Source organism: Schistocerca cancellata, chromosome 5 (genome assembly GCF_023864275.1).
Source record: "Schistocerca cancellata isolate TAMUIC-IGC-003103 chromosome 5, iqSchCanc2.1, whole genome shotgun sequence".
Lineage (NCBI taxonomy): Eukaryota > Metazoa > Arthropoda > Insecta > Orthoptera > Acrididae > Schistocerca > Schistocerca cancellata.
Window position 1 is genome coordinate 640,601,548 of NC_064630.1, and position 20,891 is coordinate 640,622,438.

General features: G+C 43.8%; 1 protein-coding gene across 1 annotated transcript in view; it reads left to right on the plus strand.

Annotated features, from left to right (window-relative positions):
• Positions 1-20,891, plus strand: part of LOC126187787 (uncharacterized) — a 190,731-nt gene that overhangs the window by 57,156 nt on the left and 112,684 nt on the right. Inside the window, exon 2 of the mRNA XM_049929059.1 lies at positions 4,746-4,856. Within this exon, the coding sequence (XP_049785016.1) occupies positions 4,746-4,856 (111 nt within the window). The remainder of the gene's footprint in view (positions 1-4,745; positions 4,857-20,891) is intronic.

Here is a 20,891-nt window from a genome sequence, read left to right on the forward strand (position 1 = left end):
GCCTTTTGCTGACGAACTATTATTCCCAACGTTACCATGTGGTCGCCTCTTGGCTGGAGTTCCACCAGTACCATAAACAGCCTGGTCAATCATATTGTTCCTGGGTCACGGACTTGCAGGGTCTCAGCTGTCGATGCGATTGTACGTGCACCAATCAGCTGTGTAAGGCTTTGTATGCGGCTCCCTGATCCGGGATGTGGTGGTTCAGCTCGCTCCCGGTCCTCAGGTCCGCACTACGGCGTTGAAACTCGATAACCCCTCCTTGGAAGAGATTCTCCGCATCTCCTTTGAATTTGTTCAGGCGGCTAATGAGCATCTTATGGCACGGCCGCAATTGGCGGCGATTGATGGGTCTCGGCGGGTTCCGCCCTTGCGACGTCGACGTGGTCCTACCGGCAGAAAAAATGGTTCAAATGGCTTTGAGCACTATGGGACTTAACATCTGAGGTCATGAGTCCCCTAGAACTTAGAACTACTCAAACCTAATTAACCTAAGGACATCACACACATCCATGCCCGAGGCAGGATTCGAACCTGCGACCGTAGCGCTCGCGCGCCTCCAGACTGTAGCGCCTAGCACCGCTCGGCCACTTCGGCCGGCCCTGCCGGCAGAGGCCAGCGCCGTCGGGACTCCTCTTCGTCCGACGTCTCTATGGCATCGGCGCCTCCGGTCGTCCCTCGTCGGCGGTCGCGCGGCCCACTTCCATCTTGCCCACAGTGCTTTACCGCACATTCTCGAGCTGATTGACGAACCGCTGGAAAACGTTCACGCTGTGTAACAAGGTGGGCCACATCCGATCTGTTTGTCGTAGTCGCTCGACTCGCTCCAGTTCTGCCCCTCCTGGGCCTCAAGAATCCGTTCACGCTCTGCAGTCTGCAAGTTTACGCTGTCGACTGGACAAGTGTTTTTTTCAACCAGAAATGGAATACTTAGGCCCCTGGGTTAGCAAGGATGTCATTCGCCCTTCGGGTCGCAATGTCGCGGCCATTGAGGCCCTTCCTCGTCTCAAGGACATCTGTGAACGCCAGGTGCTTTTGGGCTAGGTTACTTATTACTTCTTGCCCAGGCTTCCTCCGTTGCTCAACCCCTCAATCACTTGCGTCGCAAAGGGATACCTTTTGATTGGACTCCTGCCTGTGACCAGGCTTTTCTACATTTAAAGGTGATGCTGAATTCCGCCCCTTGCCTTACCCCCTTCTCTCCGGACCGCCCCTTCGCTGTGGCGGCTGATGTGTCGGCATACGGCATTGGGGCCTTCCTCGTGCATCGGGATGCCAACGGCTCCGAACAGCCCATCGCTTATGCCTCTAAGACGTTGACCCCAGCACAACGAAACTACCCTCAGATTGAAAAGGAAGCCATGGCGATCGTGTTCGCCGTCCAAAAAATTTCACACCTATCTCTTTGGGGCAAAGTTCACCCTCCTGATGGACCATAAACCCTTGGTTATGGAGTGGACGGTTCAATGTCTCCAGCGATGGGCGTTATTTTTACGAAATTACGCTTACACCATCCGGTATAATCCCAGCGCCTACCATGCTAACACGGATGCTTTGTCACATCTCCCGATCCTGCCTTTGACCAACAAGAGGTCCTCTGCTTTCGCATTGATTTCGCTCGCCGGTATGCGCTGGACGGTTTGCCTCTTATGGCTGCTCACATTGCCTTGGCTACCATTTGCGTCCCTATCTTGTGATAGGGTCTTCATGGTCCACAAATGGCCCTCCTACGTTACTCGTCGGATGCAGTCCGATTTCATATCCTGGCACCATCTGTCCCACAGGCTATCTGTGGTCGAAGATGTCCTTCTGTTGGCCACGGAGCCATCGGGTGGTCATCCCTCTGGATTTGCAGCTTCGGGTACTCAATTTGTTACATCGCGGACACTGGGGTATGTCCCATATGTAAGTTTTGGCTCGCCGGACGTGTATTGGCCTGGCATCAATGGCCATATTGACCGCCTGGTTCATGGGTGCACTGTGTGTGCACGTCACCAGGCAAGCCCCCCTCAGTCGTTTGCACCCTGGCCTGTGCCTCTCCGGCCCTGGGATCGCATCCATATCGATTTTGCGGGACCGTTTTTGGGGTCCATGTGGTTATTTATCGTTGATGCCTACTACAAATACCCATATGTCGTCCACATGGCATCCACCACCACAGAGCCTACACTCACGGCCCTGGCCTAGGTTCTCGCCATTGAGGGCCTGCCACACACATTGTTCTCCGATAATGGCCCCCAATTCACGGCGTCCTCCTTCCACGATTTCTGTCAGGCCAACGGTATCAAACATATCCGTAGCCCACCTTTCCACCCTTCGTCCAGTGTTGCGGTGGAAAGGCCTGTCCGCACTTTTAAACAAGATTTGACAGAGGCGGTCGACACATCTCCAACGATGTTGGCCCTCACCCTGTTTTTGAGCACCTATTGCACTACGCCAATAGCCCAGCTCCTTCATGGGCGACAGCCTCAGACCCTGCTCCATTTGCTGATTAATGGGTTTTACTAAAAAATGGGCAGTTACAATACTTAATTTTCTGTTGTACAGATGTGTCGCAAGCAAAGGGCGACATATGAATAACCAAGTTTCTTCAGTATAACAATTCCTTAGTCTGATACATAGAGAGTTCAAGTGAAGTAGGGAGCTTTGAGGCTTCTATGCAAGTCGCTCGTCTTGAGGCTGCGGTTTGATTGGGCCATGACAAATCTGACGCGGCGCTTATGTCCTCTTCACATAGAGGCCGCTTCTGTTGTGTTGTCGTACTGGAGAGGAGTCGGTCAGCGTGTGACTGCCTGCGTGCTTCTCACAGCCATCTCTGCTCTGTCGTTCCCAAATGGCGTGCTGGTACTTGACTTTACGCCGTAACTGCAAGAAATATTGTTACAATGTAACGAGCCACTGGAGACCACTGAAATCTTGCAGCAAAATATTCATAAAATATACCTGAAAAACCTCCAAAATTTTCTTGCTGCAGTTCAGGTCCATCCTGTACAACGGAACCCTTATAGAATCACTTTGTCGTACAGACTGTCTGTCTATCTGTCTGTCTGACTGTTAAAGACCCTTTATCGCAGGAACGAGTAGACGCAGCAAGTTGAAAATTATGTCACATACTGAGGTCTATGGTTCCTTATCACTGTAAAGTATTGAAGTTTCTTATTCAATATAATGAAAAGATATGGCCATATACGCCACCTGTTTTAATACTAGCTAAGTCGCTCATCAAAACCTATAGGATGTGTATTGTACTGTATGTTAACCGGGGACCTAGAAAGGACGGAGAGGCTCTGTTCCCGCCGCAGACGCAGTGGTCCACACTCCACGACGACTACCGCAGTCCACTTCACCTCTCCGCCGCCCCACACCGAACCACTCTTTCATGGTTATTGTACGGTTCAGTCCCCAGTGGACCCCCCCTCCCCCTCCCCCTGGGGGACGTCTCACACCAGATGAGTGTAACCCCTATGTTTGCGTGGTAGAATAATGGTGGTGTACGTGTACATGGAGAACTTGTTTGCGCAGCAATCGGCGAAATAGTATAGCTGAGGCGGAATAAGGGGAACCAGCCCCCATTCGCCGAGGCAGATGGAAAACCGTCTAAACACCATCCACAGACTGGCCGGCTCACCGGACCTCGACACAAGTCCGCCGGGCAGATTCGAGCCAGGGACCAGGCGCTCCTTCCCAGTCCAGTAAGCCATGCGTTAGACCACAAGGCTAACCGGGCGGGCAACCTATAGGATACTTCCCCTTAGCCTAGAATCATGAAATTAGGCAGAAAGCAAGGTTTGACATTGCAGGTAAAGGAAACAGTCTAAAATGGTTAATTTGTGATTATGTAACACGCAAAAAGTATTTATTTTGTTGTTATCCGACTTCAAAAATGAAATTGAAACATTCTCGAAAGTCTATTAATTCCCGGGACCGATATCTTGCCAGTATCAATGCTGATAACAAGGGAAAATCGTCGAAATTCTTCATTCCTATATATCATTGCTATAGACAATATATAAAACACTCAATGAATGATTTTTTGAAAATTCAGTGGCTTCTTTTTTTTAGTTGAGAGAATGGAACACCTATATAATGCATGCAGCCAGTTATGCTTCATATTAGATGGCGACCACTGCAGCGTTAATGTGCGCAAGACTTGGGGACGGAGGCCAGCTGCGTATTGTATATCGTATGCTGTAATGGACATTTCGGTGCCGCTGGAGCACGTGATGTATTTTAGGTATTTATGATTGAAGCCTCCCAGCAATAACATTGTGTACATTCCACAGGTTTTGTGCAGCACTAGCCTCAAATAAAATAAGTCATTTGAGCTAAATATTTCTTGGGATTTGGCCCTTCCACTCTCAGGTCCTCGCTCTCTAGCCTTTCAAGTGGTACCATAAGTACTCTCCGAGGCTTACTGAGGATAGATGTAGATGTAGACGCAGAAACGGCTGTGTAAAGTTCTGGACTATCCAGTAATCGCCCATCAAATACCACGGATACACAGTCGTCCTAAGCTACCACTGTCAACACAACAACACTCAGAACTGGTTCTGGTTTGATACAAACCAGCAGTTGCTGCTCTCTTTATCGAAAACGACCATCACCGTTGCAGAATCTGCCCTGATCACGAGATGCCACTTTGCGCCGTCTGTACACTTTGCATGCACTTGCAGCATAGTCTGTTATGTCTTAATCAATTGGCGGTGACCTCTCCCGTGCTGACGTGTAATCTGCGGGTGTTACAGGGGAGTCTACCGACGACCAGCTACAAGTGGTGAGCCGCGAGGAGTGGCTGGCGGACCCGCCCTCGCAGCCAGTAGACATGGTGGAGGGCCCTCTCGACCTGGTCATCATCAGTGAGTATCGCCGTCACCGAGTGCTGCTACTCTCTTTAGATCTAGTGCTGAAAGTGAGGTCTGTAACAAAACGTTCATTCAGCAGTGATACATACCTTGTTATTAAACCCTATGGCAGACTGAAACTGTCTGCTAGATGTGTTCCGAGTGTAGATTCTTACATTTGGCTGGTAATGCCAGCCGGCCGGGGTGGCCGACCGGTTCTAGGCGCTACAGTCTGGAACCGCGCAACCGATACGGTCGCAGGTCGAATCCTGCCTCGGGCATGGATGTGTGTGATGTCCTTAGGGTAGTTAGGTTTAAGTAGTTCTAAGTTCTAGGGGACTGATGACCTCAGAAGTTAGGTCCCATAGTGCTCAGAGCCATTTTTTTTATCCTAACTTCTACAAAAGAATCCTTTGGTGTGGTGAAGCAAGCTTCAAGTTAAATAGAGAAGTTAACAAGCACAACTTTCTTGTACTGCCCTTTTTGCCATTTCTGGTCTGTCCCCCTTGCTGCATTTGTCATGCGTTATTTTGATACCTAGGCAGCAGAAATCCTTAGCTTCATCTACTTCGTGATCACCAGTCCTGATGTTCAGTTTAGCCACTCGGAGCGGCCGCACGGTTTAAGGTGCTATGTCACGGATTGAGCGGCCGCTCCCGCCGGAGGTTCGGGTCCTCCCTCGGGAATGGCTGTGTGTGTTCTTCAGCAGTTTGGTACCTTAGTAAATAAAAAAAAAAAAAAAAAAAAAAAAAAAAAAAAAAAAAAAAAAAAAAAACACACACACACACACACACACACACATTTGTTTAGTTCCTCACTGTTCATTTCTGTTACTTCTCATTACTTTCGTCTTTCTTCGATTTACTCTCGATCTATATTCGGTATTCAAAGTACTTTTCAGTCTATTCAGCAGATCCTACAATTATTCTTCTCTTTCACGGAGGATAGCAATGTCATCAGCGAACCTAGTCATTGATATCCTTTCACCTTGAATTTTAATTGCGCTCTTGAACCTTTCCTTTATTTCTGTGGTTGTTTCTTCGATTTATAATTGAACAGTAGGGGCGAAAGACTACGTCCCTGTCTTACACTCTTTTTAATCTGAGTACTTCGTACTTGGTCTTCCACTCTTATTATTCCCTCTTGGTTCTTGTACATACTGTCTATTACCCGTCTCGCCCTATAGCTTACCTCTATTTTCCCAGAATTTCGAACACATTGCACCATTTTACATAGTGTAACGCTTTCTCTAGGTCGACAAATCCTATGAACGTGTCTTGCTCTTTCTTCAGTCTTGCTTCTGTTATCAACTGCAACGTCAGAACTGACTGTCTGGTGCCTTTACCTTTCGTAATGCCAAACTGGTCTTCATCCAGCACATCCTCAATTCTCTTTGGTATTCTCCTCTATTTTAGTCAGCAACTTTGATGCGTGAGCTGTTCAGTTGATTGTGCGATAAATCTCGCACTTGTCGGACCTTGCAGTCTTCCGAATTGTGTGGGTGGTTTTCCTAAAGTCAGATGGTGCATCGCCAGATTCATAGATTCTACACACCAAAGTGAATAGACGTTTTGTTGCCACTTCTCCCATTGATTTTAGAAATTCTGATGTAATGTTATCTATCACTTCTGCTTTATTTATTTTAAGTCTTCCAGATCTCTTTTAAATTCTGATTCTAAACCTGGATCCCCATCTCTTCTAAATCGACTCCTGTTTCTTCTTGTACCCCGTCATCGGACAAGTCCTCTCCGTCATAGAAGCCTTCAATGTGTTCTTTCCACCTACCCGCTCTCTCCTCTGCATTTAACAGTGGTATTCCCAATTCATTCTTAATATTACCGCCCCTGCTTTTAGTTTCAGCGATGGTTATTTAGACTTTCCTATATGGTGAGTCAGAAATCCCTGTACACTCGGCCGGCCAGTGCGGCCGAGCGGTTCTAGGCGCTTCAGTCTGGAACCACGCGACCGCTACTGTCGCAGGTTCAAATCCTGCCTCGGGCATGGATGTGTGTGATGTCCTTAGTTTAGTTAGGTTTAATTAGTTCTAAGTTCTAGGGGACTGATGACCTTAGAAGTTAAGTCCCATAGTGCTCAGAGTCATTTTTTTGGTAACGCCAACTGAGCTTTTCAGGCAGAACTCATGAGCATCTGTGGAGTTAAGTTAGTAGGAAGAAGGTATTGGTGGAGAGAAACTTGTAGGGCATGGAAAACTTGTTTGGAGAGAATGTCGAAGGTCTACATCGAGTCTCATCTGGTTCGTAGCCTTAATCCATTCACTGTTTTGACTGCCATTTCGTCCATAGCGCCAAATGGTAGAGCCAAGTCTAATGCGTAAGTTGGGAAGGTACTGTATCTAACGGTAAGAAAATTTTGGTCGGATCCGATGATTGTGTAGAAACTGGAGCCGAAGTTGAGGCTGTAATCTGGGTGGAAAGCGTTGGTTTGCCGTTGTCAGGACAGGAACCCATGGTCTAGCGGTAGCGTCTCTGAGTAGTAATCAAAACGTCCTGGGTCCTGGACTAAAACTCCGCCACTGCTTAAATTTTGAATAAAAATCACCAGCAATAGCGACCGAAGACTGCCGGCGTAAGAAGTCACACTCGTTCTGTCTACGGCCTTGTCAAAGAGGGCAGTGGAGCGGTCAGAGTTCAGGGAACTCTCTTTCCCTTGGGGTGGGAAACTGGCCTTAAAAGGCTGACGAATCAGCAGCGATCAACGGAATGAGGATGAAAGAAGTAATGGAAATCTCTACATTAAAGATGCATTATGTGTATGTGGCCTATAATTGAAGAAAGTGGCGTGATGAACCTAACTCCAGGAGGGGACGGCCAAGGGGGAGGTGACCATGATAAAAAGATTGAAGAACCAACAAAATGGCAATGTTCTACGATTTGGGGCGCGGAATGTCATAAGTTTGAACGGGACAGGGAAGCTAGAAAATCTTAAAAGGCAGATGCAGAGGCCCAATCCAGATACAGTTGGAGTCTCTGAAATGAAATGGTCACTTAATTATAGGGTAATCTGAAAAGCAGCAGGAAATGGTATAACGGGAGTAGGATTCGTTATGAATAGCGAGGTAGGGAAGAGAGACAGTTACTGTAAACAGTGCAGTGATAGGGTTGCTCTCATCAGAAGCGACACCAAACCAACACAGATAAAAATATTTCATTTATACACGCTGACGCCGCAAGCAAAAAATGAAGAAATAGAGAAACTATAGGAGGATACTGAGGAGGCAATTCGTACGCAAAGATAGACAAAAATCTAATAGTCATGGGAAATTGGAAAGCGGTTGTAGGAGAAAGATAAGAAGAAAAGATTTCGGGAGGATATGTCCCTGGTATAGAAATGAGAGAGAAGGAAGACTAATTGAGATTGGCAATAAATATCAGTCAGTAATAGTGAATTCTCTGTTCAAGAATCACGAGAGGAGGAGGTATGCTTGTAAAAGGCCGGGCGATACAGGAAGATTTCAGTTCGGTTACATCATGGTCAGGCAGAGATTCTGAAATCAAATATTTGATTGTAAGGCTTACTCAGGTGCAGATATAGACTCATTTCACAATTTAGTAACGATGAAGAGTACGCTGACGTTTTAGAGACTAGTGACGAACACTCAGTGCGCAAGGAACTGGGATACGAAAGTGCTAAAGAATGAAGAGGTACGTTTCAAGTGCTCTGAAGGTATTGCGATGAAGAATAGCGCAGTAGGCAGTTCAGTTGAAGATGAGTGGACATTTCCAAAAAGGGCAATCACAGAAGTTGCAAGGACGGGGAAGGAATTCGACCGTGCCCTTTCAAAGGAACCATCTCGGAATTTGCCTGGAGCGATTTAGGGAAATCACGGGAAATCTAAATCAGGATGGCCGGACACGGGATTGAACCGTCGTCCTCCCGAATGCGAGTCCAGTGTAATAGCCACTGCGTCACCTCGCTCGCTAATACAGTATGAGAATGAGAATTTAAAAGAGTTTTGGACAACTTAAGATCAAATAAGGCAGAGGGATGGATAACATTCCATCGGAATTTCTAAAATCATTAAGAGTAGTGGCAGCAAAACGACTATTCACGTAGGTGTGTAGAATATATGAGAATGGTAACATATCGTCAGATTTCCGGAAAAAACATCTTCCAGACAATTCCGAAGATATCGAGGGCCGACGAGTGCGTGAATTATCGCACAGTCAGCGTAGCAGCTCATACATCCAAGTTGCTGACAAGAATAATATACAGAAGAAAGGAAAAGAAAATTGGGGATCATTTTGGTGACGATCCGCTTGACTTTAGGAGAGGTAAACGGTTCAGAGAGGCAGTTCTGACGGTGTGCTTAATAATGGAAGCAAGTAATCGTCTTGGGGTTGAGGCTCTTTTTTTCCGTGTTTGATTTAGCAATACGTATGTTTGTGGATAGGGTCCGCCTTTAGCAAAACACAATTTTGTTTTTTAACCCAAACATGTTTCACTGCAGTTGCAGCATTTTCACTGGGCTTTTATTTTTCATCTATTAAAGATAAAGAATGTTCTTTACTGTTTGTATACATTTAACTATTAGTTTTTAAATCGTAATCATAGATATTTGAAAAAAAACACATAAATTATGAATTCATACCTTTTTACTGATTTTTCTGATGTGTTGTGCTTCTACAGTGACTGTTTTGTTCCACAGTTTGTCATCTGCAGCCACTTACACCTTAAAGTAGATAAATTGTTTAAGCCAAAATTACGACTTGGAAAATTGTTATTTCTATGCCTGAAATTATTTAATTCTATGTTTGTGTGTGTGTGTGTGTGTGTGTGTGTGTGTGTGTGTGTGTTGGTGTGTCTATTTACATAATGTTTCACTTACATTTTCTTTTTCTTCATCTTCATCAACATAACCCAACAAAAATCAATACGGATTTGAAAATTCTCAAATACAGCAACAGACCCCCGCAAAAACTAATAATTGAAGAAAATTATGAGATGCAAAAAGCCATAGTGGGAGGCAAACAAGTGATAAATAAATAGACAGCTCTCTGCAATGGAACTCTGTTTTCTGCCCTCAAAGAATTATTAGACAAGACCAACCTATAGAGCTTTCACCCCCCCCCCCACCCCGGCACCACCACCACCCACACACGCACACACACACACACACACACACACACACACACACACACACACACACACACATACACAAATCACAGACTCCTCTGAAAGATTGAGAATAACCGCCAGGAACACCTTCAACTGTTCCATTGTCAGCCGTCTTGTTTTTACATCTTCAATTGCTCCACTGTCCGCCATGTTTGTTTTTACAGCTGGTAAACAGTGAAGCAGTGACAGTGACAGTGACAGTGACAGCGGCAACTATATATGTAGTGTTTGACAGCGATGAAGATGAAGAAAAAGAAAATGTAAGTAAAACATTATATAAATAGACACACACACATAGAATTAAATAATTTCAGTCATAGCAACAACAATTTTCAAATCGTAATTTTGGCTTAAACAATTTCTCTACTTTAAGGTAAGTGGTTGCAGTGACAAACTGTGGAACAAAACAGTCACTGTAGAAACACAACACATCGGAAAAACCGTACCATGTGGTAAAAAAGGTATGAATTCATAATTTATGTGTTTTTTCAAATATCTGTAATTACGATTTAAAAACTAATAGTTACATCTATACAAACAGTAAAGAACATTCTTTATCTTTAACAGATGAGGAATAAAAGCCTACTGAAGATGCTAAACTGCAGTGAAACATGTTTGGGTTAAAAACCAAAATTGTGTTTTGCTAAAGGCGGACCCTATCCAAAAACATACGTAATGGAAGCAAGACTTTAAAGAACCAAGACACTTTTGTAGGATTTGTTGACCTACAAAAGCGTTTGACGTTGTAAAATAGTGCAAAGTGATCGAAATTGGAGAAAATTAGGAATAAGCTGTAGGGTAAGACAAGTAATGTATAAGAACCAAGAGGGAACAATAAGACTGGAACGAAGCACTCGGATCAAAAAGAGTATGAGGCAGGGATGAAATTTTGCGTCCCTACTGTTCAGTCTGTACATTGAAGAAACAATGACGGAAATAACGGAAAGGTTCAAGAGTGGAATGAAAATTCAAGGTAGAAGGACATCAACGTTTCGCTGACGACACTGCTATCCTTAGTGAAGGTGAAGAAGAACCACAGGATCTGTTGAGTAGAATGAACAGCCTAATGAGTGAAGAATATGGACTGCGAGTAAGCCGAAGAAAGACGAAAGTAATGAGAAGTAGCAGAAACGATAACAGCAAGAAACTGAACTTCGGAATTGGGGATCATAAAGTAGACGAAGCTAAGGAATTCTGCTACCTTGGAAGCAAAATAACCGATTATGGACGGAGCAAAGAGGACATAGTAGGCAGACTAGTACTGGCAAAGATGACGTTCCTGGCCAAGAGGAGTCTACTAGTATCTAACATAGGCCTTAATTTGGGGAAGAAATTTCTAAGAATGTTCGTTTGGAAGAAAACATTGTGTGGCAGTGAATCATAAACTGTGGGAAAACCAGAAAAGAGGAGGATTGGAGCATTTGAGATATGGTGCTACTGAAGAACGTTGAATGTTAGACATACTGACAAGGTAATTGATGAGAAGGTTCTTCGTATAATCGTCAAGAAATGCGATGTATGGGAAACACTGACAAGAAGATGAAGGGCAGGATGATAAGACATCCGGTAAGACATCAGGAAATATACATGATACTAGAAGGAGCTGTAGAGGCTAAAATATAGAAAAAGACAGATTTTAATACATCCAGCAGATAAATAAAGACGTAATTTGCAAGTGCTACTCTGAGATGAAATGGTTGGCGCTGGTGAGGAATTTGTGACGTGCACCATCAGACCAGTCGGAAGACTGATGACTCAATAAATAAATAAATATATAAGTAAGTAAAGAAATAAATAAAAGGACTTCAATTTATAGGAAATACAACATCATAACAAAAACAAAAAAAAAACAACAACCCTGAACGAGTTGTATCTATGGCAAACTTAGAAATTTTCTGCAAAAAATGACATTTTCTCTGACTTATTTTGTTGGGCACTAAATATTTAGTTTGATACATTCACAGAAAATGTTTTATAGTGTTTCTGATATCGGCTATCATTACTCATTATCAGAGACGGTGAAACCAGCATTAGATGATCTCCAAGTGATGTTTTGTCAAAGCCTGGTTAGTAGCAGATGCCGCATTCAGTCGTTCTGCTGATGGCCAATGGTAGCTGATACTGGTGATCAACAAAAAACATTTTATGTGATTGCGTCATAAACATGAAGTGTTCAGTGGGAAATTTTCTGTTGCCCATGTAGGAAGAGTGAACAGGCAGATTGAAACTGTGAACTGGATTGTGACTTGTCTTTGGAAAAGTAAGTTGTCTAGAGTATTACCCACGAAAGGCAAGAGTCTGCTGCATAGGGAATGAGCTTTTCGAAAGTGACCCGATCGTTCGCAAAGTGGAAACCACTGCGAAAATAAAAAAATGTTTTCATTTGTAACAGGCAGCTACACTTTCCAGCTATTTTTCTACACAGCCGCCGCCCCGACTAATATTTGTCGTAGCGTTGTACCAATTTTACAATATCCTCGTCATAGAAGGCAGCCGCCTGTGCTTTCTGCCTATTCTTTACGCTTGTCTTCAACTTGCCGCCTGTGTCCAACAGTTGTCTTCGTAACCAGCGGTTCATGTCAGCAGAGATGAAACTCAGGGGGAGCTAATGACGGGTACTGTGGATGAACAAACACTTCCCATCGAAAACGCTGCAGGAGCACCTCCATTGGTCTTGCAGCATGCTGCCGAGATTTTTCTTGAAGGAAGGAACGCATGAGAGTTACGTTATGTGGGCTGCATGCCATCAGGCGAAATCTCTCACCAGGCCATCATAGTTGGCAGTAGATGCTATTTTCTACGTTTCTTTACGTGCTCACTGTGCGTTCAGAACTGAAAACAGTGACATGACGCAAACGACGGGTATGTGGGAGACACTGCCCAACACATCTGTGCAAAGCTTCATAGGATTCTCGTTGTGACTTCCATTTCGCGGCCGATCGAACCTTACTTTCCAAATACACCACGTAGAAATAGAATAATTCGTTGGCTTTAGCTAAGATATTCTCTGCCACATACCGTTCTCCTGCCAACAGATTGGAATCCCACATCCTTGTACATATTGACTAGAGTGAGAAGAGCATTTCGAGAGCTAGAACAAAAGTTGCTGCTTTGCTCTTCCGAATCTTGCCGAGAATATTTCCCGTCCCTCTCCGCCAGCCGTGTCGACGCTTCATCGGTTGAGTACCGTCCACTCCGAGCTTCCTCACACCTGTAGAGGTTACCACCACCGTCACCTTACTGATGTCGATACAATCATCACCGTACAGACCTTTCATCTTCCTATGAAATTCAGTTGGAGGCATAGTTTCTACGGCTGGAAACTCTGTCACATCACGTTGTTTCTCACCCACTGACACAGTTACGCTACACACTGCCAGATCACACGATGAAATTCAGAATCCCTTAACGACAGAGGGTGCAACTGGCGTTAGCGAAACATGAATGTCGACTAATAAGGGGAGGCCACGACGTTTGGGGGTAACAGATTTACTTCAACTGTGTGCAGCTTCAGTAGGCCGTTAAAACAACATAATATGCAAGTGGTAAGATGCATTACTCTGACAATTCCGCGTCTTTTATGTAATACATGTAGATTCTGTGCGCAGCGTCTGCGTGTCAGAGATCGCGGTAGTCCAGTGGGTTTGCGCCGGCACGGTAGATTAGTGTGTTCGGTCAGAGGCTTAGCTGTCCTCTGTAATACACTGAAGCACCAAAGAAACTGGTATAGACATGGGTATTCAAGTATAGAGAGATGTAAGCAGGCAGAACACAGCGCAGAGTTCGGCAACGCCTATGTAAGACAACAAGGGTCTGGCGCAGTTGTTAGATCGGTTACTGCTGCTGCAATGGCTGTTTATCAAGATTTAAGTGAGTTTGAATGTGGTGCCATAGTCGGCGCACGAGCGATGGGACACAGCATCTCCGAGGTAGCGATGAAGTGGAGGTTTTCCCATATGACCATTTCACGAGTGTAACGTGAATATCAAGAATCCGGTAAAACATCAAATCTCCGACATCGGTGCGGCCGGAAAAAGATCCTGCAAGAACGGGACCAACGACGACTGAAAAGAATCGTTCACCGTAGCAGAAGTGCAGCCGTACCGAAAAATTGCTGCAGATTTCAGTGCTGGGCCATCAACAAGTACCGAGCGAGGTGGCGCAGTGGTTAGACACTGGACTCGCATTCGGGAGGACGACGGTTCAATCCCGCGTCCGGCCATCCTGATTTAGGTTTTCCGTGATTTCCCTAAATCACTCCAGGCAAATGCCGGGATGGTTCCTCTGAAAGGGCACGGCCGACTTCCTTCCCCATCCTTCCCTAATCCGATGAGACCGATGACCACGCTGTCTGGTCTCCTTCCCCAAAACCAATCAACCATCAACAAGTGTCAGCGTGCGAACCATTCAACGGAACATCATTGATATGGGCTTTCAGAGCCGAAGGTCCACTCGTGTACCCCTGCACGACACGAAGCTTTACTCCCGCCTGGGCCCATCAACACCGGCACTGGACTGTAGATGACTGAAAACATGTTGCCTGGTCGGACGAGTCTCGTTTCAAATTGTATCGAACGGATGGACGTCTACGGGTTTGGACACAACATCATGAATCCACGGACCCTGCATGTCAGCAGGTGACAATCAAGCTGATGGAGGCTCTGCAATGGTCTGGGCCGTGTGCAGTTGAAGTGCTATGGGTATCTTGATACGTCCAGATGCGACTCTGACTAGTTACACGTGCGTGAGCATCCTATCTGATTACCTGCATCCATTCATGTCCAGTTTGGATTCCGACGGACATTGGCAGTTACAGCAGGACAAGGCGACACTCTACAGGTCCAGAACGCTACAGAGTAGCTCCAGGAACACTCTTCTGAGTGTAAACAACTCCACTGGCCACCAAACTTGCCTTACATGAACATTATTGTGCGTATACTGGATGCCTTGCAATATGCTGTTCAGAGGAGCTTTCCATCCCCTCGTACTCTTACGGATTTATGGACAGCCGTGCAGGATTCATAGTCTCAGTTCCCTCCAGCACTACTTCAGACATTAGTCGAGTCCATGCCACGTCGTGTTGCGGCACTTCTGCGTGCTAGCGGGGCCCTACATGATATTAGGCAGGTGTACCAGTTTCTTTGGCTCTGAAAAAAACTGACTGAATAGATTAACGATGAACTTGAGAGGATGTCATGGGACGCCTGTCGCGAACAAATGCAACGAACGATAACGAACAAAATAAGAATCTTAAAAAAAAAGAAAGAAAAAGACAGTTGTTAGCGATTGAGATTCGTGGGACGATCGTGTATGAGGCGTCGTTTCGGTTCCTGGTCAAACTTTTAATATATATTTTTTCTTCACTGATCGTATTGCTAATTTATATGACATTTGAGAGGTAATATATTTTTAAAAAATCACGTGTATTTGCATGAAGTTTTAGTGGATTTCATGTTATTTGACTACTTACCATTTTAAATTAAATTTAGTTAATAGAACAAACATATTTATAACTATCGACAAGTAAATGGAAAAAAAACGCATAGAGTTTTCGTGAACATGTATTTCTGTCGTGATGTGCGAAATCCCTTATACATACAATCCGTTAAGGTACTGGAAACTACTTTGCTCCTCGACGCTCCGAGCTGCAGACACAGAGGCAGGCCGCATTCGGCAGTTAACCTGCGTTGTGGTAAGACCTTGCTAATCTAGCAAGAACGAATAAAATAGGTGCAAATTTTTTGAATATCACAGAATTTACACTTTTACTACAAAAATGAAGGTCTGAGCGGGAGTCGAAACTTCGGCTCACACACGTTCAAACGCTAACCAGTTGAGTACCAGGAACTCTAACCTCCGACACCTAGGCACAGGTACATCAGTTACATAACAGACGCGTAAAATTTCGCGTGCGATTTTCTCGGAATTGCCAGAGTAGTGCAACTTACTGTTTGTACATTATTTTGTTTTAATGGCCTACTAAAGATGTACCAAGTGAAGTAAATCCGTGATCCCCACGTCATGGCCTCCCCTTGTGAGTAATATGCACCTTCACCGATGTTGAGCACTTTTGAGTACGCCCTCGTACAAGACTAAGGTATGAGAGAATTGAAAAACAGTTTTTAATCATAAGGTTGAAGTTTTTATTTGTCCACCAGTCGTGGAGTGCTGGTGATAGTTTTTCGTTATTTGTGTCCTACATAAGATCATAGTTGCCATCCACATGGACCATGCGACCAGGGAAAAGGGGAAGTAGCCGTTACAGTCTCTATTGCAGTAGTGGAGTCTTGTAATTTTCTGCGACAGTCGTGTGTCGGGTCATAGAGTTAATAGGTAGATGGAAAAGGAAATGGTGAAAAGAATACCACTTTAGTAAGACTATACTGTTTTGATTCTGTAAAAACTAATGTACCGTTACATTTATATGACTGTGTTTTATTGTCTTTGGAGATTCTACTTTCCAGATATGCAGGCATATCGACTAGAATCAATAGGGAATTAAAACGTTTGTTGTGTATGTATGAATGAACGAGGCCTGCTATCGCTGTTATTAACTGTACTATTGTAACTTCTTAAAAGAAACTTGAATGATAACTCCACTCTTGGCTACTGGCTGAACGGAATAAATCTGTTGTGAAAAAGAATGCCCATTGTGTGGCAACGTCACATGTCTTTGCTTAAAAATAAAAGTGAACTTGAGCGCCCGTATACACTCAACCACTCATACCATACAACGGAATATACAAATATAATTATAAAATTGCAATAACATTTAGTATTCAAGTAGGTAAGAAAGACTATTTCAGCTTGTGGGGAGCACTGAATATTAGTGTTACTCTTATTAACATTTCTTATAAATGGCCCCAGAATGAGATTTTCACTTAGCATCGGAGTGAGCGCTGATATGGAACTTCCTGGCAGATTAAAACTGTGTACCAGACCGACACTCGAACTCGGGACCTTTGCCTTTCGTGGGCAAGTCCTTTACAACTGAGATACCCAACCACGACTCGCAAGCCCCTCCTCACAGCTTCAGTTCCGCCAGTACCTCGTCTCTTACCTTCCAACAGTGGTAGAACACTTGCCCGCGAAAGGCAAAGGTCCCGAGTTTGAGTCTCGGTCTGGCACACAGTTTTAATATGCCAGAAAGTTTCAGGTTTTAAATGTTTGAACTGTTGTGAATCGAATGAAACTGTGCAGAGCAATTCAGGGGCAATTAATCATCACTGAATTGAAATGGTATGAGTAACAGTATGTTTGAACTGTTGTGAATCGAATGAAACTGTGCAGAGCAATTCAGGGGCAATTAATCATCACTGAATTGAAATGGTATGAGTAACAAAAATGTTAATCCTCTACAATTCAAAATATCGTGTACGCTGTCCCCTCTACGGAACTCCCTGTTAACAGACTAAGATAAGTATCTGTGGAGGTTTAATTCTTTTCAGGTTTAAAACAGGTGAAAGTAAATAATGCACATTTTGACCATTTCATCGAATAAGTTGCACATAATCCAAAAACCAAGCACAGTAACCAAAATCTATTGCCAACCTAGGAAATCTGATGAAATTCTAGCCCTGACTGATGTGTAATACACGTAGTAGTGATAAAGTGACATTCTTTAACAGGCCAAAGGGATTAGCGCGAATCGTATGTGACGTGTTTAGATGTGTAATGTTTATAGTAATACGCACCTATGTTTAGTTTTGTTGGTATTGCAACGGCACATCGAGGCTGTGTAAGGGCAGTGGTCATGTTGGCCAAGATCGGTTCGCTTTGCGAGATCGGTAAGTCAAGACTTGCGTTCATGATGGGTTTGTCAGTAGCATTAGCGTTTGAAATTTTTGGACTGACAAGTTTAGGACATGTGGAATTTCTGCAGGATTTTGGGAACTCAGAGGTTTTCCCATCGTCGGATTTTGAACTGCAGCGTTGTGTTTAAGACTTGTGGAATTGCAGCACAGTTTCGTAGTCTTTGAAAGTTATTCACAAACGATTTTCCGAACCTTAACTTTGAAAAGCAATGTGGTGAACCTGACTTCGTGCATTCTGAATCTAAGTCACAAACAGATCTTACGCTGCATTCACAACATTAAGGATTAGTCAATATTTTAATTACTGAACAGTACTCAGCTTGTGTCTAGCACGTTTATTCGTTTCGCCAATGATAATCGTCTCTGCAACTTAATCAAGCTATAGGAAGTTAAGAGAACAGTAACAGGGTAATGCGGCAGATAGTGGCCTTCTGCTAGACTTATGAAGCCAAAAAACTTTAAAAATCGGTCTCGCACTCAGTTAAGAGTGTAATTCTCTTTACACGCATAAAAAATAGGTGCTGTTCGTGATTATTTCTCAAATATAACAAAACAAATCTGATGATATAGTTCTAGTTCTTACACTCTTATCTGTAAGAAACAATTTTCTGTCCACATATGATGCTCTCTGAAAGCGCTGTAACCGCTGAACAAAGTGGAAAGACTCCTTGCAGCCGGAACTCTAATCATCGGCGGGAATTCCTGAAGCCCATCTACTGAACTTGAAACAAAATAATTTTGTATAAGTCATTTAAAACATATTTTATACCAGAATACATAGAATAATTCAAAAATATTACCTTCTAACAGAATGGTGACATATTGAAACAAATGTTATTTTCTTCGTCTAAACAGTCGAAATAAAAGCGTGCACTGAAAACAGACTTTTGAAGATATAGCAGAACGGTTACGTGTGCTGGTATAGAATTCAATTTAGAATGGTGGCATCTAGCTCCGGTCATAATCGTATGTAGCCTTCTCAAGTTATGTTTCTCGTCAATTTAAGAAATACAGGTTCTAGGAAAACGCATTTTCGGTTACTTTTCTAGTAGTTAAGATTAAGATGCTTCTAGTCAGCTATCTCTGGATAATTTAGAAATTCTTCGAGGTCCAAAAGGAATCCTACACCACCTTGTTCGTGGCTATGGTGGTCTTGCCGGCCTCTTTGTCAGCTTCTCTCATCTGCTGCTCTGTTCTCTCGATAAGCTTTTCATCTGATTTTGTTCAGAAGTTGTAACGGCCTGGTCCGATCTCAGGTTCGAGCACGTTCATGTTGTTATTGTTGTTATCTTCAGTGCAAAGACTGGTTTGATGCAGCTCTCCATGCTGCTCTATCCTGTGCAAGCGTCTTCACCTCCGTGTAACTACTACATCCTACAACCTTCTGAATTTGCTTAATGTATTCATCACTTGGCCTTCCTCTACGATTTTAACCCCCCCCCCCCCCCCCCCCACGCAGCCCTCCAGGACTAAATTGATGAACCCTTGTTGCCTCAGAATGTGTCCTACCAACCGATCCCTTCTTCTAGTCAGGTTGTGCCACAAATTTCTCTTCTCCTCTGTTCTGTTCAGTATCTCCTCGTTAGTTACGTGATCTACCCATCTAATCTTCAGCATTCTTCTGTAGCACCACATTACAAAAGCTTCTATTCTCTTCTTGCCTAAACTGTTTATCGCCCATGTTTCAATTCTATACGTAGCTACACTCCTTACAAATACTTTCAGAAAGGACTTCCTGACACTTAAATCTATACTCGAAGTTAACAAATTTCTCTCCTTCAGAAACACTTTTCTTGCCGTTGCCAATCTATGTTTTATATCCTCCCTACGTCGACCACCATCGGTTAGTTTCCTCCCCAAATAGGAAAACTCATTTACTACATTAACTGTCTCATTTCCTAATCCAATTCCCTCGACATCACCTGGTTTAATTTTAGTACATTCCATTATCCTCGTTTTGCGTTTGTTGATGTTCATCTTATATCATCTTTTCAAGACATTGCCCATTCCGTTCAACCACTTTTCCAAGTCCTTTGTGGTCACTGGCAGAATTACATTGTCATCGGCAAATCTCAGAGTTTTATTTCTTTTTCCTGCACTTCATTCTGACTCGAAATTTTTCTTTGGTTTCCTTTACTGTTTGCTCAATGTGCAGACTGAATAACATCGGGGATAGACTATAACCCTGTGTCACTTCCTTCTCAACCACTGCTTCCTTTTTATGTCCCTCGATTCTTAAAATTGCCATCTGGTTTCTGTACAAATCGTAAATAGCCGTCCGCTCCCTGTATTTTACCCCTGCCAACTTAAGAATTTGAAAGAGAGTATTTCAGTCAACATTGTCAAAAGCTTTCTCCATGTCTACAAATCCTATAAATGTAGGTTTGTCTACAGGTTTGCCCTTCCTTAACATATCTTCTATGAGAAGTCGTAGGGTAAGTGTTACCTCGCGTGTTCCTACATTTCTCCGGAATCCAAACTTATCTTCCCCGAGGTCGGCTTCTACCAGTTTTTCTATCTTCTGTAAAGGATTAGTGTTAGTATTTTACAACCATGACTTATTAAATTGGTAGTAAGGTAATTTTCACGCCTGTCAGCACATGTTTTTTTTGGAATTTCTTGCTCACCAAAAGGAAGAGTTTTGTCACGGCTGGCTCTCACAAGGACATCAGTAGGTCTACCGGAATGTTGTCTACTTCGGGGTCTTGTTTCGACTTAAGTCTTTCATTGCTTTGCCAAAGTCATCTCGCAGTATCATATCTTGCTTCCATTTCCATAATATTGCCCTCAAGTACATCTCCTTTGTACAGACCTTCTCTACACACCTATCTTCCCGGTATCCCTTCTTTGCTTAGGACTGGTTTTCCTTCTCCTAAGGTCTCCCATTTTCCTGTAGGTAGCATGTATCTTACCCCTAGTGATATATGCTTATACATCCTTACATCTGTCCTCTATCCATTCCTGCTTACCGATTTTGCGCCTTCTGTCGATTTCATTTTTTAGTTGTTTGTATTCCCTTTCGCCTGCTTCATTTATTGCGTTTTATATTTTCTCCTTTCACCAATTAAATTCAAAATCTCTTGTGTTACCCAAGGATTTC